At 38.9% G+C, this 22,206-nt stretch overlaps 1 protein-coding gene across 1 annotated transcript in view; it reads left to right on the top strand.

Moving 5' to 3' along the window:
• tox3 (TOX high mobility group box family member 3) overlaps positions 1 to 21,828 on the top strand; it is a 62,146-nt gene extending 40,318 nt beyond the window's left edge. The window contains exons 3-7 of the mRNA XM_047364107.1: positions 5,576 to 5,824; positions 18,787 to 19,050; positions 19,269 to 19,499; positions 19,588 to 19,668; positions 19,779 to 21,828. Of these exons, the coding sequence (XP_047220063.1) occupies positions 5,576 to 5,824; positions 18,787 to 19,050; positions 19,269 to 19,499; positions 19,588 to 19,668; positions 19,779 to 20,588 (1,635 nt within the window). The 3' untranslated portion in view covers positions 20,589 to 21,828. The remainder of the gene's footprint in view (positions 1 to 5,575; positions 5,825 to 18,786; positions 19,051 to 19,268; positions 19,500 to 19,587; positions 19,669 to 19,778) is intronic.
• The last annotated feature ends 378 nt before the right edge of the window (positions 21,829 to 22,206 follow it).

The following is a 22,206-nucleotide window of genomic DNA, read 5'->3' as shown; positions in this document are numbered from 1 at the left end:
CCCCTATATGAGACACAAAGCCCATGTCTCTATTATCAGTGCCCCTGGTGTAGATGTTAATTTGTATCATCATTAACAATGAGAAGAGATGCACACAAGAATGGTTTTGATACTGATATTGCTCTATCCACCCTCCCCACTGTAATATTTTGTTTCTCTCTGTATTTTTCCATCCTCTTCCACTGTTTTAATAGATGGTAAACACTAGCATTCTTCTGCACTGGGTAAGTATCTGTGTTACACTTAAAAGGTCACTGCCATGCTTGTGTTGTTCTCTTTCAAAGGTAGCTCTGACCTCAGCCAACTTTAATCTTTGAGTCCAAATTGTTATAGCACAGCTCTCAATAAACAATCCAGTATCATAAAGTGAGCCCTCCTAATTTATCTTATGTAATATAACTCTACAGGAAATCTACATGCATCAGCAGGTAGCAATCCTTTCAGTTAATACCACATCATATGTTTATTAACTGTGCTTATGTTGGCTTTCTTAACCAAGAATTACAGTTTTAGCTGAATATTTGACCGTAGACACACACTTTTCCCAAAGTAACACATGGTGGTGGCAGCATCATGCTGTGGGGATGTTTTTTTTTCAGAGTTGAAGAGAAGTTAGATTAAGCTAAATATGGGGCAGTTCTGGAAGAAAACCTGTTAGACGCTGCCGATGCTTGAGACTGGGCTAGAGGTTCACCTACCACAACGAAAACATTTATCATACAGTGAGGGCTACAATGTAATGGTTACATCCAAGCATAGTCGAGTGTTCAAATGGTTCAGTTAAAGTCCAGACCTAAAACCACCTAAGAATATTTGTCAAAACTCAAAAATTGATGTTCACAAATGCAATAAATGGGTACACGATTTAGTCTATGGATGTTAGAATAGACATACACCAAAAGACTCACAGTTAACATTGTGGGCAGAATAAGAACGCATGCCATGCTTTTCTGATTTTTATTTGTAATTTGTTTTTGAACCATGCCTTATGTTAGATTACAGTCATAGCATTGTATCTAACTGTGGATGACACAGCAAGACCTGAAGCAAAGCATGCTTCAAAATGCTACATGATATGATCCAGATGAGACTACGAACAGATTTAAAGGCTGACCCTGAATGTGGCAAGCTGAAAATGCAGAATGAAGACTAAAGAAGAGCGATCTGATTTTTTTCCATTTGCTACTGAAAATTTCTTCAATGATTGAAGACATTTTGGTTTAGCTCTATGCACGTCATCTGTGTTCTGATGAGCATGCTGCTGAACTGCTGCTGTAAACTACAATACGTATTCCCTCTTTTTGTAGTTGACTAAAGCATAATGAAAGAACAAAGCACTGACAGTAATAACTTCCTGTTTACAATGTTATATAAGGACTTAACATTCTCTTTGCTAGCCAGAGTTGCTGTGAATTTGAAGAGAACTGAAATACATAGTGAGTCACGGAGCAGGGGGAGACATTGAAATGGAAAGCATTAAACTCTGATTAGCTCTCCCTTCATCAGTGCTTGTAAAGACAGCTGCCCTGAGTAGACAATGAATTAGTTTCAAGTGTCTATGTGCAAAAACAAGCCCGGGGACCGTTAATACTCCCTAATCAAGGTCTGTGTTATTCCACTCCTTACCAAACACAGAAAGGCAAAGCATAGAAAGACCAGATTGCTTGAGTCATATCTGCTGACTAATGTGAAACATTTAATATAGCTCATATTTTTGAGTGAAATGCCTTTTATATATGCAGGGTTTATGAGCTTTATTTGCATTTACATATTTGCTAAAGCTGCAATGCGATATAAAATACTTAGATTTAAACACCACCAAGGCTTAGAAAAATGTAATAAAATCTTGTGAGAGTTACATGCAGGTGTGTATAAAGGTTAGTCAACATGCGGGAGGCTCTGCAAATAGTTATAATCCAGGATTATTTTTTGGCCAAATAGTTTCACGGCTGAATTCCTATGAAATTTCAAATGACTGATGAGTAGTGGAGACAGCTTACCTCTCAATGAGGAGATAAGTGGCCAAGAGCCAAGAACCCTATGGCACATTCTTGGAAGTTTACAATAGTTTTTTTTTCGTTATCAAGTCTCAAATGGAGAAATATGAAAAAAAGTTCCTAAAAAGCAAGACAGCACAATGGACCCGAGCACAATGCACAATATGTCTGGAATGCTGAAGTTGGGCATCAATGCGTAAACCATTTGCCACCCAAGACAAAAATAGAGACTGGAAAGTATCCAGCTTAATTTAAGTTAATAAAGTATAAAGCTGATATGGTAAAGAGTTAATTTATCCAAAGAGGAGGAGGAAGTCAAGAAAAATGTTGCCTGACTGCAGTAGCTTGGAGACTTAACAAACCCGGACCCAGCTGAGGGATTTAGAAGTATCCTGGGGTGAGCCTAGTCTGCCTATAATTCAGTGCAGGGGCAAATGACTGTTGTGACAAGAACCATAATTTGAAATTAATGGCAGCATTTAAATAGATGTATTTTTTTATTTAGTTTATTAATTTCGAATTCAGCAAAATCGCATTGTTAAATATTATTTTATTACAATAATACCTAATTTACCCTTCTGGTTTGCATAGTGAAATCGTTGCTAGAACACATACAAAGTGTTGTTCTCAATTAGTTTTAAAACTAATTTGACCTCATTCCAAATTCCTCAAGACAAATCTTGGTTCATAAACCACTATATTCACAATGAATTGATATATCATTGCGTCATTATTTCGGTTATTTGTTTCAGTTTTTTCAGTTTTTGTTTATTAAATTTCTTTATTCTCTTCATTTTTGTTTGGTAGTTTTAGTTGAGTGTTACTAACCTAGATTGAGCCTATTAAGAGTTTGCTGACTGAAATATTTGAACTTGAAGTTGGATTATTCTGTAAATAAATTCTTATATTTTGGAGATTTTGGAGTTGTGTGTTTATTTTGTATATATGCTCATGGCTTGCTGTTTTAAATGTCAGTGCTTGAATTCCCTTATTTTTAATCTTTTTTTTTTCTATAATACCACACCAAATTGGGCTGGGATTCACAGGACAAGACCTGAAGTTGTTTGTCTAATGATTCTTGATCAGGTGGTGCCATGATTTGTTAGTCTGACTTTATATTCTTACTGTATTAGTAATTCTGTTAATAATTATTTGTTAATTGAAATTACTGTTGCCCAACAATGGTGCTCTGATTTGTTGGTGTGACTGAAAATGTAATATTATAACTTTATTTATAATTTTGTTAATAATTAATTATTATACATCACTAACCTATACAATAATAGCTGCTTGTAGCCAAACAGCTGATTGTCAGTAAAAGAAAGCATTCTCATAACAAACACTTACTGAGTGGTCTGGCTGTTGACTCTAAAGCTGATCAGTCTTAGATATATATATCTTTCATACTATCATGATTCTGAGGTTTTCTGGCTCTATAAGCCATTTGATGGAAAGATTCTGAGCTTTTGTTTAAGTATATTCTACAATATACAGGGGTTGGACAATGAAACTGAAACACCTGTCATTTTAATGTGGGAGGTTTCAAGGCTAAATTGGACCAGCCTGGTAGCCAGTCTTCATTGATTGCACATTGCACCAGTAAGAGCAGAGTGTGAAGGTTCAATTAGCAGGGTAAGAGCACAGTTTGCTCAAAATATTGAAATGCACACATTATGGGTGACATACCAGAGTTCAAAAGAGGACAAATTGTTGGTGCACGTCTTGCTAGCGGATCTGTGACCAAGACAGCAAGTCTTTGTGATGTATCAAGAGCCACGGTATCCAGGGTTATGTCAGCATACCACCAAGAAGGACGAACCACATCCAACAGGATTAACTGTGGACGCAAGAGGAAGCTGTCTGAAAGGGATGTTCGGGTGTTAACCCGGATTGTATCCAAAAAACATAAAACCATGGCTGCCCAAATCACGGCAGAATTAAATGTGCCCCTCAACTCTCCTGTTTCCACCAGAACTGTCCATCGGGAGCTCCACAGGGTCAATATACACGGCCGGGCTGCTATAGCCAAACCTTTGGTCACTCATGCCAATGCCAAACGTTGGTTTCAATGGTGCAAGGAGCGCAAATCTTGGGCTGTGGACAATGTGAAACATGTATTGTTCTCTGATGAGTCCACCTTTACTGTTTTCCCCACATCCGGGAAAGTTACGGTGTGGAGAAGCCCTAAAGAAGCGTACCACCCAGACTGTTGCATGCCCAGAGTGAAGCATGGGGGTAGATCAGTGATGGTTTGGGCTGCCATATCATGGCATTCCCTTGGCCCATTACTTGTGCTAGATGGGCACGTCACTGCCAAGGACTACCGAACCACTCTTGAGGACCATGTGCATCCAATGGTTAAAACATTGTATCCTGAAGGCGGTGCTGTGTATCAGGATGACAATGCACCAATACACACAGCAAGACTGGTGAAAGATTGGTTTGATGAACATGAAAGTGAACTAGAACATCCCCCATGGCCTGCACAGACACCAGATCCAAATATTGAGCCACTTTGGGGTGTTTTGGAGGAGCGAGTCAGGAAACGTTTTCCTCCACCAGTATCACGTAGTGACCTGGCCACTATCCTGCAAGAAGAATGGCTTAAAATCCCTCTGACCACTGTGCAGGACTTGTATATGTCATTCCCAAGACGAATTGATGCTGTATTGGCCGCAAAAGGAGGCCCTACACCATACTAATAAATTATTGTGGTCTAAAACCAGGTGTTTCCGTTTCATTGTCCAACGCCTGTATATCGTTACGTTTTTTTAATGTTGGGATTGTACATTGATTTTAGCACAATGTCACGTAACGTTTCAAATATTAGGATCGAAAACCAAGCTACTTTTAATAGGTGATGTGTGTGACTTGACAGCAGCAAAAATGCATAGAACCTCAGATCGCATGCCGCGCAATATTGTGGTCCCACACTGTGGTCATTGTGAGAAGATGATTATTTTGGCCTTCCAAAGAGTAGCTTATTTCAATGTGCAGATGAAAACAAGACCCAAGTTTGTGAACAGCCCCATCTCCAAGAAGGCACATAAGCAAATTAAGTGTGACCAAAAGCTTTAATTCAAAAGGCAGAAGGATTAGGCTGTTTGATGAGCAGATTCAAGGGTGCAGGCAAGGGGGAACAAAAAGAAACACTTCTGGCCAGGCGTAATAATCTTTGAAAATGTTCTTTAAACCCATCTCCCTGTGACGTGCATTTTCCCTGCACTTCAACCCAACATCTTCCATCCCCAAGATTAAGGGCTTTTATCATGTATCCTCTCTTTTCTCCATGATTGCTGCTTGATATTTCTGCTTTTGACGTCCTCCTCTGCACTTGCTTTTTACATCTTTTTTTCTCCTTCAAAGTGGACTTCAGTAGGTTTAGGAAATGTTAAATCTAACCACACTTAGAGTGTAAGTGTATTACCACTCTCCTAAAACACTGTCTGCTTAAGCAGAGTTGTTTGATTTAATCCCTGATGGTGTACTTCCGGTGAATTTGATAAGATCCACCACAGGAAAAAGGTCCACTGCTATTTTATGTTTCATGATTTTCTCCTGTTTCTTCTTTCCTGCAGACTTTTCATACTCCCAGCTTGGGGGATGAAGAATTCGAGATCCCACCCATCACACCTCCACCTGAGACTGAGTCCAGTCTCGGACCTGAAGTGAACTCGCCCTTTCCAGCAATGCCCGAGCCCCCAGCTCAGCATAGGGGTCCAATAATTCCTCAGTTCCCCCCACAGAGTCTGGAACTACCCTCAATTACCATCTCACGCAACATGATGGATCAAGAAGGGGTGTCTGTCAGCAATGGCCAGCATATGGTGAGTACTACTATGCATAAAATTTTAAATTTTTACAAAAAAATGAGGCATGCATATACTACTTTAGTCTGATTACCCCAAATAAAATCCAGATAAATTAATTTCCTACAGAGGTCGCTTAATTAGTCAGTCTTACCTGTGTGTAATTAATTTTCAGTATAAATACAGCTCTTTTGTGAAGGGATCAACGGTTTGTTTGAGAACATTAGTGAACATCATGAAAACTAAGGAACACACCAGTGATGAAGTTGTGAAGAAGTTAAGAGTAAAAGAAAGTCCTAAGAATTGTTGTTGCTCTATACGATAAAACAAAATCAAACATTTGATCTACATGCAACACGCAGTATTTGAAGGAAAGCTAACACTGCACATCACCCCAAACATACCAACCCCAAAATAACACATGGTGGTGGCAGCATATATTCTGTGGGATGCTTGTCTTAAGCAGGGAAAGGGAATCTGGTTAGCATTTAGGATGCTAAACAGGGCAAATCTTGAAAGAAAACCCCCGTAAAGTTTGTTAAATCCTTCAGACTGGTACAGAGGTTGATGTCACAGCAGGGCAGCAAACCTAAGCGTACAGCAAGAGCTATATAATGGTTTAGATTAAGATGTTTGTGTTGGGCTAGTCCAGTCAAAGTCCAGACCTAATCCCAAGAGCTGCTAAACATGTCTGTCTCAGAGTTGACAATGCTGGTAGAGACACTATAAAACTTGCAACTGTAGTTGTAGAGAAATGTGGCTCTGCAAAGTATTGACTCAGGGTAGCTAAAAATGTAAGCAAGCCACACATTTCAGATATTTATTGGCAAAAAAAACAAAAAACTTTTAACATTAGCTATCGTTTTCTTTCGACTTCACAATTCTGCTGTACTTTGTCTTTGTCTATCACGTAAAATCTCAAATAAATACATTGATGTTTGTGGTTGTAATGTGACAAAACACAAAAAGGTTTAAGGGGTATATATATCTTTGCAAGACACCTACAAACATTAGAAAGTCAGTTTGTAATGTCTGTAGTTTGTCAGAGAGAAATCCTGTATTTGCAGCTTCTGCTCCAGATGAGATTTGTGATGACATATGTAAAACAAAAGATATGCTTTAGTTTGGCATAAACCACTGATTTCAGTAATATAATGTCACCTTCATAGCTTTTGTACACCTCCTGTTGTCAGCACATCTGGCACCGCATCTGCCCTTGTTTACAGCATCGGATCTATGTAATCAGTCTGAGTAAATGTCATGATATTATGTTACTGCAAGGATTCAAAACACAAAACAAAAACAAGAAAATTACAAAGAGCATGGATGACCCCTCTCTCCCTCTTTAAGGTGAACAGATGTGAAGAGATCACATTCATCTCTGCGAGGACAGTGGAAATGGCACCCAAAACTGCCACAGTTCCACATGATCATACTTAATTCAATTTTGCCAAAGTAAAAGCTGATGCATGCTTAAGGCCACACAGACCATTAGTGGTTTAGAGTTAGCTTTGTTTCTGTGATGTAAAGACTTTAACTTGAAGGTTTTAACTTACCTCCAGTTTAGTTAAATCCCTTTTTTCAAACTGTATTAAAGTTAAAGCTCAGTAGATTCTATTAATGTTCATAAATAATCATTTTAACTTCTCAAAATGAATCAGAACTGAAAATATTTGTAAAGGACAAATATATATTTTTCCACTAATAGTGAAACAAAACAGATCTATGATAATCTCTTGGGTATTAACATCAGGATTCAGAATTTATTTAAGCTTGACAAGAACACAATATTTGCTAAAATTATCTTAAGTTCAATTTATTAGTAATCAGCTGATATATACTCACTGCTGATTAACTAAAACAAACAAACAAAAAAAAACACAATCAACTAACACCTACAACAAAACAAAAGTACTCCTAGTGTACAAACCAGGAATTTCTTTTAAATAATAACTGAGAAACAAACACTTAAGCAACATTATGTGGAATAATAACCTAAGAATTACCAGGAGTTTATCGGTTTCTGGTCGACCGATCAGAGACAGACTTGGGGGAAATTGCAAAACTAGCTTCATAGAGACTCTTCTGTAGTCTGCGAATATATAAAAAATACCACCAATATTTCACTTTAGCCATAATGACTATTAGCAATGTCACACTTGAGCTAAATGTGTTCAAATTGCGAGTTGCAAAACCAGTGGGACTTGCTAATTGTTGAGGTGCTAACTTCTTACTAGACAATAATAATGTGTTCTCCATTTTATGCTTTCAGTCACAAATTGAACATTTTCATAAATAGATATTTTACAGTCCTATGTAAGTCACTGATTTACTGGGAAACTAAATGATTTAAACCTGCAGCTTTCATTACATTCTGTATGCATGGAGGTCATATCGGAAACTGAACATAGGACTGTTCATGGAGCTCCTGCTGTACCACTCAGAATTCCGATTTCAAAAGGTGTTACTGTAATTTAAACTGGAAACTCGGTAAATCTTATAATCCAAAGCATGTAATAATTTTGTAAAATAAAATTCACCTTTTTGATACATTTAGTAGCCAATATTTAAAATTAAAGGTAATAATGAATTATTCCAAAGCTTTCTGGTTTTCTAAATCAAACAAAATAAGATTATTCACCTTATGGAAACTTTCACATTGAACATTTAGATAAACAACCTTGACTGTAACAACCTTGAATACCACTTGCTTTGACTAAATTTGTCATCCTACAAGGCCAGTTTAAGTGACCTGCAAAGATACAGTTTTGTAGGTTAAAGCGCACATCCAAGCTGTGTTCTTCATTAGAACATAATACAGAAGATCAAATGTAGAACTGTAGATTAATACAGTCCTGTTGTTAATATAGATATCATGCTGCAGATTGTGAGATCGTCATCTGAGGGTAGAAATGCATTTTCAAATGCTACAATCATAGAAGCACTGAGGAGGAAAAATGGAAATGTCACTGGCTGACTAGTTGTCTTACAGACCTATTACAGAAATGGAAAATTCATTTAGAACAGGAGAAATAAAAGAACAAAAGCGTGAACGAAGACACAATGATATCGGTACCACATTTACTTTGTGAGCCACAAATCACATTGCATCAAACCAACCAGTCATTATCATTAGAACTGTATGAATAAGTGAAATGTGTGTTGAAAGTGCCTCTCTCACCCTCCATGCTCTCAGATATTTATTTACATTCCATAAGGGAAGGGGTTATAAAATTTTTACCACTCTTTTTCTTGCTTCTATTCATCTGGCATATAAAATAATTGCAGCTTTTAAAATGTCTGTGCTGCATATAGTAAGTTAGCCCCAGAAGGCTTTTTGCCTAAAGAATTTTCATTTCATGGTCAGTTAAGCTTTCTGCATCTGGAAGAAACGGAACCTTGACACAATTACATTCCTGACTGTTCTCCCCACTTGCTGGAGGATTAGATTTGATTCTCAAACATTATTCCTCTTTAACACCATTTGCATGGCTCATGTCTCTGATTGTGCTGAGACTCTATTAAAATCTGAGGGGAGAATATGGGTCTGTGCTCCCTGCCTACCGGCATTGTCGCCATTACACTGTTCACTTGTTATCAGTCATTGCACATTGTAGTGCAGGAAGGCTTGTGGTGGCCCTTCATTTTTCCTGCAAATGGGATTGATCCCCAAAAGTCTTATAACAGTGTCTATATAAACTCTTTTCATCTGTGGTTTTATCTCAGCTTTGAAAGAAGAGCACAACTTCTAAATGAGATAAGTAACAATGTTGTTTGCAGTGGCTTCTATATACAGAGACAATGATTTACGCAGGCCCTAGGAGAGGTGTTTTGTCATTTTGTCAGCACACTGATAAAGAAATGACAACCTTATATACATGATTACATTCTGTGTTATTTGTTGTGGCTGCAGGGGCAAACAAATAAACCGTGCACTATTCCAATTACATTTTTCATCAAGCCACCATGCTCATATTTCCCAACACTTATTTTGCTTTCTCTGTGCTGGCTTTCTGGTGCAGAATACTTTCTCTGTGTGAAAGTCTCATTCTTATCACAACTTAATGAGAAACCCATCCAGTGAATATACCTGGGCTGTTTTCAAAAGCTTCTTCCATGCCATTGCACTGCCAAGTGTTCTGTTAATTCCTCTCTCCTAATGTTCAGCGTATGTCTTGTAAATTGGCCACAGATGCTGGGCCCTTACAAAAAAGAAATACATTTTCTCAGCTGCAGTTTGCCTAGCAAGCCCTGAATCTGAAGTCATTATTTATTTAATCTGCTCTCCTAACAAGCTTCTGGCTCTCATTTTTGTCTCACAGCATGTGTCCTCCTGATTTGTGATTGAGTCTCAATAGTGCCAAATAGTACTGGAGTTAGAGCTGCCAGTACTGCTTTATTCACAATTTCGTCTCGATTTTTTTTTCTCCCCTCTGCACAGCGAGGGTCTGTGGGTTCCATTTCAAAAAACACCTGGTGCCTTCACCACATTTTAGGGTTTTCTTGACACGTGGAAGCGTACTCTGAAATGGCCTGCGTGTCCTCCCTGATTGGATCCGAAGCCTATAGTAGTCAACTGGTTGGATTGGATGTTAAAATCATTATTCAGGGGATCTGAGCCCCGCTGTCTCATCACATTTACCACTATGGGGTGACGCATTATGTATTTTTTATTTCATTCATAACTAGCTGTTTCACATGCCATTAGCTTTACAGCCGCAAATATGATAATATTTAATAGCACTGAGTTTTAGTCATACACACCATGTAAGATAACAGGAAGGCTGAAAGAGATGTTTTTTGTTGAGAGAATGTCACGATGTAAAAAGGTTTGTGTCATGTTTTTTGTGCAAATTAATCAAGGTTATCAATATTTTTTTAGCTGTCAAAAATATGCAAAAAAAGTATTTATTACAAGCTGAAGTTACAGCTAGCAGCATGGATAAAATGTTTTTTGTGGTTGAAATATCAGAGTTATGCTAAGGTTCTGATTGTTTTTTTTTCTACCAAATTAGTTCAAATTAATTAACCAAGACTGGTCCTGCAGCCAGTTTGGTTTTCTACAACCTGCGAGTCTACTCAGAGCCATGTCATTGATTTACTAAAAATATCTCATGCTTTGAATGTTTTTAGATCTTAGTACTTTTGATAAACTATATAAAACTCTTAATGTACTTTATCCCTGCAAATAGATGCCCTAAAATCTCCATCCTAATTTCTTAAAGCCATCTTAACCAACAAGGGGTGTTTCAGAATCTCTTTCAGCTCTTCTCTGATTCTTAACAAAACTGAAGCTAACCCTGTTTAGAACAAGGTTTATTAACACCATCTGGTGATATTAAAAGAGCTACCGCACTTAACAAGTCATTCGTAAATGGTGATAATATCAGCTTTACCTGCTACTTCATACAATGCACCGACTTAAACTCTCGACAGGTCCTATCAAAATGGACAACAGGGATGCCAGGGACATTGAGCTCATGTTAATTCAATGTTAATCTGACTATTTGTTCATGTGACTATTTGTTCATGTTTAATCATGGTTTTACAGATTTTTTTTATTTTAAATTAGGCAGGTCAAAACCAGAAACTAACTCCACACTTTTAACAATATCAGTCACTAAAATGTCATTGGTTACTGGACTCTCCCATGTTCTGAAGAAAACCATTCTTTCCACTGGCACGTCTCAAATTTGGTGCTAAGAAAGAAGCGGAGCCATAGCCAGAGTTTGTAGCAGTGGAAAAAGAAGGAACTGGTGCTAAACAATCACTGGCACCAGTTTAGCACTGGAAATGATTTGCTGACAAAACCCATGTAACAATGTTTTTGATAGATAATGAATTGTTTAAGGTTTTACTACCTCTGATATTGTGTGTCATTTTAATGGTGATTTCATTTCAAGATGGTAAAACTTACCTCTGGAAATTTTATTGTGTTACTTATTGAAATCATTTCATCCCAAGTTTGTTGTTTACATTTGATATCCTACCAGATTTCCAGTGAGTACAATACATTCACTTCTGACTGGCCAAAGCCCACTATATCCTGAATGAAATGGAAAATGTGAGCACTGTTGCAGAAAGCCTGTTTTTCTACACATCCCTCTTATCTCCCTTCCAAGCCATGAAGCACTGACATGAGTTGTACATCAATTTAAGAGAGTGGATTTTTTTTTTCTTCTTTTCTCGCCCCCTTTTTTTTTCCTTGACAGCAATTGTGACATATTGGGTCAGTCAGAAATGAAAAATATTCATGCGGGCATGCAGTACTTGTAATGAAGTCTCAGCTTGACCTTCTGCATGATTGATTTTGTAATTTACTTTTTTGTAAGGTTCTCAAACTGAAATGATGTCATGTTGGACAGGTTTTAAATACACATAATCTATAAAGAGGAATGGTAGAGAGGGGCATGGGTCAGTGGCTGTACCAAACCGTGGGGAGAAGAGGGAGCCTATCGGCTTCAGAGTCTGAGAGCAGAGGTGAGCAGAATGAGGGAGATGCGCTTTTAAGTGTGGGTTAGAGATGTACAAGACATATAGACTGAGTTTTCTCCCAATCAGACATTAAGACAGTGAAGTGTGTTTGACTGAGATGGCACAGAAGGAGAAAAAAATATGTATCTTTGTGCTGTTATAGCTTTTCTGGCATTCAGAATACCATATTTTTCATTTGGCTTAAGCACAGACATCAGCAGGTTGCAGAAAATGGAGGTAAAAAAAAACTGATGTACTTGTTTAGAAGCAGCGTAAAGGAATATGTGCAGAGCGCTGATAAACTATCTTTAATAGGACTGACCTTTAATGCTGGCGAAAGTTACTGGGGGATTCATCCTTATAATTACCATATAGATGATTTTACCCTTCTCCTGCCATGGAACATTTCCAAGAGCTCTGGCATTGATTGAATGGAAATTGAACTTGTTAACATTCTTTTCAGCCTGTTACAGCTTGGTGCTACTGTTAATAAATTCTGCCCAAATTCAGATTTCCAGTATCTTAAAAAAAAAGACTGGAGGCTGTTTTCATTGACATCGGTGCTGAGATTTTTATCACTCAGTGAATGCATAATGTTGCATTGGAGTCCCACTGCAGTGTTTACTGTGGAAAATGTTTCACCTTGTTTCCTTGTTTATAGTTTAAGTGGCTCAGACCAAGAGTAATGTGGGAAACCAGCTTTTACTTCCTTTATATGAAGCATAGGACTGGCAGAATCATGTTCTTATTGTTTACTGTTTTGTCTTTGACTTTAAAAACAGCACAGTGAGGAATATGACAAATGGCATTTACATTTAGCAACCCTTTAATGATTAGACAGAACATTTCAGCTTCAAAGTGTCACACACAAAAAAGGAAACATACCCACACAAACACGTAAATCTAAATAAGGCGGGCACATCTGGCCGCTGTGTTCTCAAGATAAAGACTTATTTGCAGATTCATGATGACTATCAAAATATCTCACTGCTGTGACTGCTGGTGATACTGCAATCAAAATGCTAATGAGCAGGCTCAGGGACAGAAGTAAACATGACTTTGTCAGATTTATATTCACAATCAAGACATCTGTTACTTAATATCACTAATTTGTCAGGCTTTCCTTTAAATCAGGCATCATAGCCCTGGCATTTATTAAAGATGGCTGATATTGAGATGCACTGATCAGGGGTTTTTCTTGACTATTTTGATTTCTTTTTTCTTCCCCTATTTATGCCTTAAAGGATATGTTCCAAACCAGACAAGCACGGAATTTGGAAATAAACATTTGCGATATTATCTTTTTTTCTTTTCCATATTTTTTTCAAGTCCTCAAAACACCCAAGAGTGGGAATTGAGTGCAGTGAAAGTTCCTTCAACTGGCCAAATGTTTTATTTGCTTGCAGATAATCAATGCATGGGCTATGAAACATTATGACCCCACAAACATTGCATCCAAGCAGTCCTATGTGATTGCAATATTGGACACTGATGATGGTTTCGATTTCATTTATAGTGCAACTCTATCCCTAAGCTTGATCTGATTTTTACTAAACCAAGCAAAACGTATGTTTATTGAAAGAGTAAAAATGATGGTAGTTCTTAGGCGTGATGTGATTACACAATAGGGGAAAAAATTTGATTCTTCACATATCAGAGCTGATCCAAGGAAAACTGTCCAATTTTGCTCCCTTGTGCATTTTTATTGTTTTTAGTCAAAAATAACACATTTTTAATGGTACTAAATGTAACGCAGTAACAAGTGTTAAACTATGATCAGCAATGCTTATTTCGCTAAATGTGCTGCAATTAATTTGGAGCAAAGTAAAAAACAAACTCACCAAATTACAAACAAACATCAGAATGGTCGATTGCTTAAAGTCAAAACTGCTCCTTAAGGATTGTGCAAAAACTTTATTACTGTATACAGATGGCCACAACTAATGAGTTCAATGTGTGCCTTTGATGTTCACAGGAAGCAAAGAGCAAATTCACTTTATTTATTTAGCGCCAATTCACAACACATGTTGTCTCAAAGCACTTAACAATAGTCAGGTACATACATTCCAATTAATCTTAACCATTGAACAATGCAGTCAGATTCAGTTATTTATTCAAATTGGATGACAAGTTTTTCTATCTAAGGAAACCCAGCAGATTTCATCCAGTCAGAGACTTGTAGCATTCACTCCTCCTGGATGAGCATGTAGAGACAGTGGACAGTCACTGGCGTTGACTTTGCAGCAATCCCTCATACTGAGCATGCATGTAGCGACAGTGGAGAGGAAAAACTCCCTTTTAACTGGAAGAAACCTCCAGCAGAACCAGGCTCAGTGTGAGTGGCCATCTGCCACGACAGACTGGGGCTTTGAGAGAACAGAGCAGAGACACAAAAAGAACACAGAAGCACTGATCCAGGAGTACTTTCTATGGGAAGGAAAAGTAAATGTTAATGGATGTAGCTCCTTTAGTCGTTTCACCTAGAAAGAAAGAACAGATAAACTGTGAGCCAGTTTTCAAGGTTAGAGTCTGAAAGAGAGCACATAGTTTGTTACAGTAAAAGCTCAGTCAATTTCCATGTCTAGGAGAGAGAAAGGGTTAATCACTGAAAGACAGGGCTATGTGGATCATCAGTAGAGGGTAAACATTAAGTTGTTGCCAGCAGAAGCTTGGACAATGCCCCTCCTCCAGAAAGGTGTCACAGGTAGACACAGAGTCAGGCCAGGTGTAGCTTTTAGGAAGAGAAAAGAGAGAGAACATAAAGTTAAAAGCTGAAATAACAGCAAATAATGCAAAATTAGAGAGTAGTTTGAGAATGTAGCGAAGAGGGTGAAAGTGGTCATTATGTCCTCCAGCAGCCTAAGCCTATAGCAGCATAAAGACAGAGATAGCTTAGGATAACCTAAGCCACTCTATTAGCTTTATCAAAAAGGAAAGTTTTAAGCCTAGCCTTAAAAGTAGACAGGGTGTCTGCCTCACGGACTAAAACTGGGAGCTGGTTCCACGGGAGAGGAGCCTAGTAATCAGAATCAGCTTTATTGCCAAGTTCATACATACAAACAAGGAATTTGACTCCGGTACACTTTGCTCTTTGGTTTTGTTTTTGTATTACAGAATATACATATTTATAATGTACAATATACACATATACAATAAAAAAGTGCATTTGCAACATCTGTATGCTGTTGTTTTGTACTCTATTAAATGTTCAACAGAGAAACAGCCTGGGGGAAGAAACTGTCTCTTTGGTGGCTGGTTTTAGTGAACAGTGCTCTGTTACGGCGGCCTGAGGGTAAAACTCTTAAAACTCTAAACAGTTTATGTGCAGGGTGTGATTTTAGCAGCTCTTTTCCTGACCCTAGACCTGTATAAGTCCTGGATGGAGGGATGGTCAGCCCTGATTATTCTCTCTGCAGTCCTCATTATTTGTTGCAGTCTGGACCTGTCCTGTTTTGTGGATGAGCCAAACCACACTGAGATGGATGAAGACAGGACAGATTGAATGATGGCAGTGTAGAAGATGACCAGCAGCTCCTGTGGAAGGTTGAACTTCTTGAGTTGCCTCAGGAAGTACAGTCTCTGCTGGACCTTCTTTCGAACAGTGTCTGTGTGTGAAGACCATCTCAGGTCCACAGAGATGGTGGTTCCTAAGAACCTGAAGTGGTCCATGGCCAATACAGTGTTGTTGAGGATGGTGAGGCGGGTGTGTTGCTGAGCGGGGAAAATCTGTTAGAAACCCAGGTTGGTGGTGACCTGTGGGCTGGGATCTAGGACTATGCTTTCTACGTACCGTCACCCAGCCGGCCAGAGGCCCCAGCTGCACGGGCTCTGCTGAAGGACTGCTATGGGGAGCTACCCTCGGTGGCTCTGCGCCGGCTAAGGGGCCTCGGCTGTCTGCTGGTTTTTCCACAGCGCGGGTCAGGCTCCAATTCCAACACCCTCGCCTCCAAAGCTACAAATATGTTACATTTTTTACATGTACCATTATCACTAAAGGAGGCAGAGGAGTAACTGAACATCTGACACAGAGAGAAGGAGAGAGGAGAGACTCATGGTAGAGTTAAAGCTAACGCTAAGCTAGCGACCCCTTACCACTACTTGAAAGACACGGAGAGTCCCTAAACCTTAAATGCAGCATCAGAAAGTATGTGTTTTAACGTGCTTATGTATCAGAACAAGTAAGAGATATCACAGTAGAGAGAAATCATATCAAACGAGAGAGCCTTTACACACCAAACAATCCACCGAGTGCAACAGTGAAGACAGGAAGTGACGAATACGCCTTACCACGCCTTCAAAACCGTTGTAAGCTATTGAGTTTTCATTAATCACAATGGCCTTGCTGAAATGTAAATCACAGTTATTTGGTTGCAGGTTTGTTTATGGCGGCTTTTATTTGCAAGATTTTCAAATGTGAGAGATCACAATCGTATTGCTTGGATTTCTTTCACTGGCTTTGTCCCACCCTTGGCAGAAACCTGCTTGCACATGTAAATATAAATCTGTTCTCACTTGGTATATTGTATTTATGATAAGCAGGAGACATGCCATATGTGAAAGAAATGGATTGTAGATCCAATATGTGCCTGTCTGCAATAGTGTTACAGTATTGTTTTTCAAGACAGGCATTCATAAGGTTCTTTCAATAAAGCCAGGTGCATGGGTTTATGAGGTGTTGATGTTAGGAGAGATTGAGTTTGCGCTGCTGAATACCAGATGGATGCACCCAGAGAGAACAAATCACCTTTTCTGTTTTGTTCATGTCTCCTTCCATGTTTCATGTCAGCTCTTCTGGCTCTCTGATCAGTCTTCCCTTCGTAGAGCTAGCGGAACTTGTAATTTTATCCTTGACATAATCAATGTAAATATGTTGTTTGTAACTTTAAGAGTCTTTAAAGAGCTCAATGTTTTATTTAAAAAATAATAAAAAAACAGACTTGTAAAAAGTATTTTGCCTGATGCTTTTCAGCGTATTGATTTATGAAAGTGCTTTTCTTTTTTCTTCTCTCTTCTCAGTAAAGCACGTTGCATGAAAAGTTACTCTTCTGCAGTGTTACACCCTAAAAAAGGATTTATATTTGCGGTTACTAGGCTAACATTGTGGTATGTACAAAGACTGTTCCTAATGTGCCATTTAAAGTTTTGTTGTCCTTCAAGAATGGCAGATGTAAGCTGTGAGCTGTGATTTACCTGATAATTGAGCCTAGTGGCCATCCACTACTTATTTATCAAGATAATTTATTATTTTTTTGTAATTTCTTTGTATTTTTTGGTGGATATTTAAGAGTCAGAACATGTTGACATGAGATCTTGGACATAACAATACACAGAATCCAATTACCAAATTTTTGTTATGGCAAAGGGAAACGGGTTGTTGGGTTTGGGCAGTAGGGTGTTACACTGAGGACAGCCTGTCCTCAGAAGTGAGCCTTGTACAGCTAGATTGAGATCCATCAGGAACATAAGTAATAAAGGTATAATGGCAATTAAACAAAATACATTAGGATACTATTAGCAAAACCTGCATATCCAAATAAAGTGTTTCTTTATGCAGATTATTTAAAAAAAAAATTTAAATCCCCATCTTTTTTAAATATGCACAACAGTTACCTCTTTCTTTAAATGAAGACCCTTCTATGATTCAAAATGACAAGAAAGTACAAACAAAATCCATTTTTTGTAGATACCTAATCTTCAAGCCCATCTCTCAAACCTTCCAAAGGTCCTGGCGACCACCCTAGATGAAGAGTTTCTAAGTTCCCAACCATCAGCAAAAGGTCTAATTGTTCTTATTTATATTAAACTTAACTGCCCTCCTCACTAAAAAAACTTGCAATGTAGAAATACATCTTATTTTTTGGGGATTTTATTTTGGTGCTAGTCCTTGCTTTTTCTAAATTCAGAATCATTCTGTGCCCGCTACTATTTATTACAACTGAAGGTGGTTCACAGAGGCCATGTGTCCAAATGCAAGTGAGCAAGAACCCTTGTTTTGATCTTCACTGTGACAGGTCTGACAGTGAGGATACCACTTTAATCAATAGGATATGCCCTGCTTTTTTATACCTTAAAAACGTTCACAGACCTAAAACTGACAAACATTTGCTTGTTCTCTTTGCTGTGGGTTGGCTAGATAAACGTTTTACCTATGCAAAGCCTCTTGTTCTGTCCTTTGGTTTCCTTCTGGCAAGCTTTGCCATATTGCTGAGATAGAAAACTGCTGCCTCACTCATCCACATTTGTCTTTCAGACATCATGCCTTTTTTCAGTTTTGAAAAGATTAATTGTTTTGCTCCAAATCACAATGTGAATTTTGATAAGAACTGTGGTCCTTTCCTTAGTTGTTATTCAGAACTTAGTAATGTTCCCATTGCAAAAAACTAGATCTGTTTCATATTGGTTTGGTTATTGGCTGTGTTTTTAAGTTTTTATTTATTTGTCTTTAGTCTAAAATGTTTTGAGTCTTATCTTACTCTCTGTGTTCTTTTTTTATTTTGTTTTTCTAGAATGTTGGGCCTGGTCATTTACGTCAGTACCCATCCAACCCATCTATGGTCATGAAATCCATCATCAGCATGAACAGCCCTAATGGCATGATGTCACGAAATCAGCTGTCCACCATCAACCAATCACAGCTCAACGGACAGTTGAGTTTGAGCATGGCTGGAGCCAACATCAACCATACATCACCATCGCCCCCTGCCAGCAAGTCAGCCACACCTTCTCCATCCAGCTCCATCAATGAAGACGACCAGGAGGACAGCAACAGGGTGAGTAAATCAATAGGCAGGCGTTATTTTAGATAATTTTAGATAAAGCCGGCTTTACACTTTTTCCTGTCTTCCAATGTGTGCTTGCTTATTGAAAAGTGTTTCTTGGTTTTAAATGTAAGGTAATCATTACACAACAGTGCCATGGAGGGGATAAGTATTGTAAGAGCCTATTTTATCAATGTTAAAATTTTTAACAAACCTTTCTTTCATTTTAGGTCATTGGAGAAAAGCGACCAGCGCCAATTGATCCTACAAAGAAGCCCAAGACTCCCAAGAAGAAAAAGAAGAAGGATCCCAATGAGCCCCAGAAGCCAGTTTCTGCCTATGCCCTGTTCTTCAGAGATACCCAGGCTGCAATCAAAGGTCAGAACCCAAATGCGACCTTTGGAGAGGTGTCTAAGATTGTGGCCTCAATGTGGGATGGCCTTGGAGAGGAACAGAAGCAGGTACTTCTAAATTCTGTTTTCAGGCTGGGCATCACTCTGAAAATATTTGCAATTGATGCTCATTTTACTGGATTCTGTCTCTTCAAAGGTTTATAAAAGCAAAACAGAAGCTGCCAAGAAGGAATACTTAAAGGCCCTCGCTGCTTACCGTGCAAGCCTGGTCTCAAAGGTGAGAACTCCTTTTTACCTCAAAAATTTGTTAAAGACATATTTTACTATATTACATATAAAACATTATGATGTTGGAAATAACATGTTATGTTTCTTCACTCCATTCAGGCTGCAGCAGAATCAGCTGAAGCTCAGACCATTCGAACTGTTCAACAGACCCTGGCCTCCACCAGCCTGTCCCCTGGCCTGGTGTTGCCTACACCCCACAGCCAGCACCCTGCCATGCCATCAGCTTCCCAGGCCCTCCAACAAGCACTGCCACGGGCCATTGCTCCAAAGCCTCTACAGATGAGACTAGGGGGCAGCCATGTCGTGACTTCAGTTACGGTTTCCCACCAGAACATGTCCTCTGGGATGTCTCCGCAGCTGCTGGGCCAGATGGGTGCCGGCGGGCCCATGGTGGCGGGTGCTCAGTCCACAGCGGTGTCTCAGATGAGCCCGCCCATGCAATCAGTGCAACAGCACGCCATGCAGCAGCTCCAGCAGCAGCAACAGCAGCAACAGATGCAGCAGCACCTCCAGCACCATCAAATGCAGCAGCAGCAAATGCATCACCAACAGATCCAGCAGCAGATGCAGCATCAGCATTTCCAGCACCACCTCCAGCAACAGCTGCAGCAGCACCACATGCAGCAGCAGCAGCAACAACAGCAACAGCAGCAGCACATGCAAATGCAGCACATGCAAATGCAGCATCAACTGCATCAGCAGCAGATTCAACATCTCCAGCAGCATCAGCAGCAACAACAGCAGCAGCACCAGTCGCAATGTTCCCCACCCCAGCACTCCCCTGGTACTCCACATTCAGTGGGAGGCTCTGCATCCCTCGGCAGTCCCCAACCAGCCTCACAGCAACAACCACACCCCTCCCAAATCCAGGCCCATGCACAGGTCCTGTCACAGGTCAGTATTTACTGAGCCAAATGAAAATCATATCTCAAAGAACAGGAATAGAATAAAAGCATCGCTCCATGTTGCTTTTCGAAGTTGCACTTAAGAAGTGTGTAAAGTTTAGAATGTTATATAAATAACCTGTTTATTGTTGTAGACAGATATGCACATACATGTACAGAGGGTCAACATGTTAGGTGGGGTTTTATCTATGTAATAGACTGAGAACTGACAGCAGCCTGTTAAGCTGAGCATCCAGTGGTTGTTTCTGATGTCATTCAGTTGTTAATTTGAACTTACTGGTTACACAAAATGCAAAAAGACATTTATCACCCACTCTTTTATTTAACAATAAAGCTTTATTTATGAGGCCAGAGATGTGAGCTCACCTCAGCACAGTGCAAGGACATTTGGAAAACATTTTTATCACTCCTTGCCTGGGTTGAGTGACTCACTAGATCTTCACTGGAAACCAGGAACCTACGCATCAAGTCTTTGTTCCCACACTGGCCAGTATATACAAGACTTTCTTTCCTACATCTTTCCTGCAGATCTAACTGCTCAAATCATCACACGGAGGGTGGCTCTGTGATATTTAAAGACACTTTCAAGCTATGTCACAAAAGCAGACAATGTCTTTGAAGAATGAAGAGAACTGGAAATAAAAGGTCTTTGGAAGCAGTTATTTGGATGAATGACTGAACTGACAAAGACAGAAACTGCCATAAATCATTTATGTCATCACACCATCAAACTGTAGCTGTAATCTGCTGTACATGTTTTGTAGAAAGGGGAGAGACAAGATCTCCTGTTTGCAGCAATTCACCCTCCAGACAATTTGCCTAAAAGTGTGTAACTGGCTGTACCTGCCCCCTTCCTATCCAAAAAATAACTTCTTTAATTAATCTCAATGTTTTTATGTCAAAATGTATAACAATTAAATTATGTTTTCTATTGTGCATCAGAAAGGGGATATTTTATGGTAAATACAGATTTCTGGATTAAGGCAGATGATTTGGGGGATACTTGTATTTTTACTCTGCTTACCAATACGGACACTGACAAAAAAATACAGCAGAGACGGTTTGTTGCACTGCCAAAGCCAACTTAAAAGGGTATTGGGGATTGTTTTTGTGTTTTTCTGTTTTGTTTTCAAGTTGTACAGAAGTCCCCGGAAGAAAAAAGAAAATGTACATGTTTTCATATCACTTCTTGTAAAGTTTTAATATGTGAGGCTTTAATTAAAACATTGTTTTAATGACCTGTGGATTGCTGTATCACATAGTGCATTTCTGCTCTTTTATACTTTTTTATGAGTTCCAATAGCAGCAATTAAGTTTGTTTGTATTTCGCTTACAAACCAAGTACAGATGAAAACTGTCCCTAGGATAAATGCATATTGGTTTAGAATTCTTGCAAAAAGATGTTTGCAGCTTACAGTAGGAAACGTAATTTAATGTTGGAGTTTTTGCGCAGGCATGAAGACAATTCCAGAGACATTCCATCACTAATATGATCGTAGCCATAATTTTGTATGAAGTATTATATATTTCTTTGTGTCTCTGTTTAAAATTAAACTATCAATCAAATATTTACTTGGAGGAATCAGTTTCTTTTCAGGCCATGATTTCGATGAAGTTCTTTC

This window comes from Girardinichthys multiradiatus, chromosome 4, assembly GCF_021462225.1.
Source record: "Girardinichthys multiradiatus isolate DD_20200921_A chromosome 4, DD_fGirMul_XY1, whole genome shotgun sequence".
Classification (NCBI taxonomy): domain Eukaryota; kingdom Metazoa; phylum Chordata; class Actinopteri; order Cyprinodontiformes; family Goodeidae; genus Girardinichthys; species Girardinichthys multiradiatus.
This window is presented reverse-complemented; position numbering and strand designations above follow the sequence as displayed.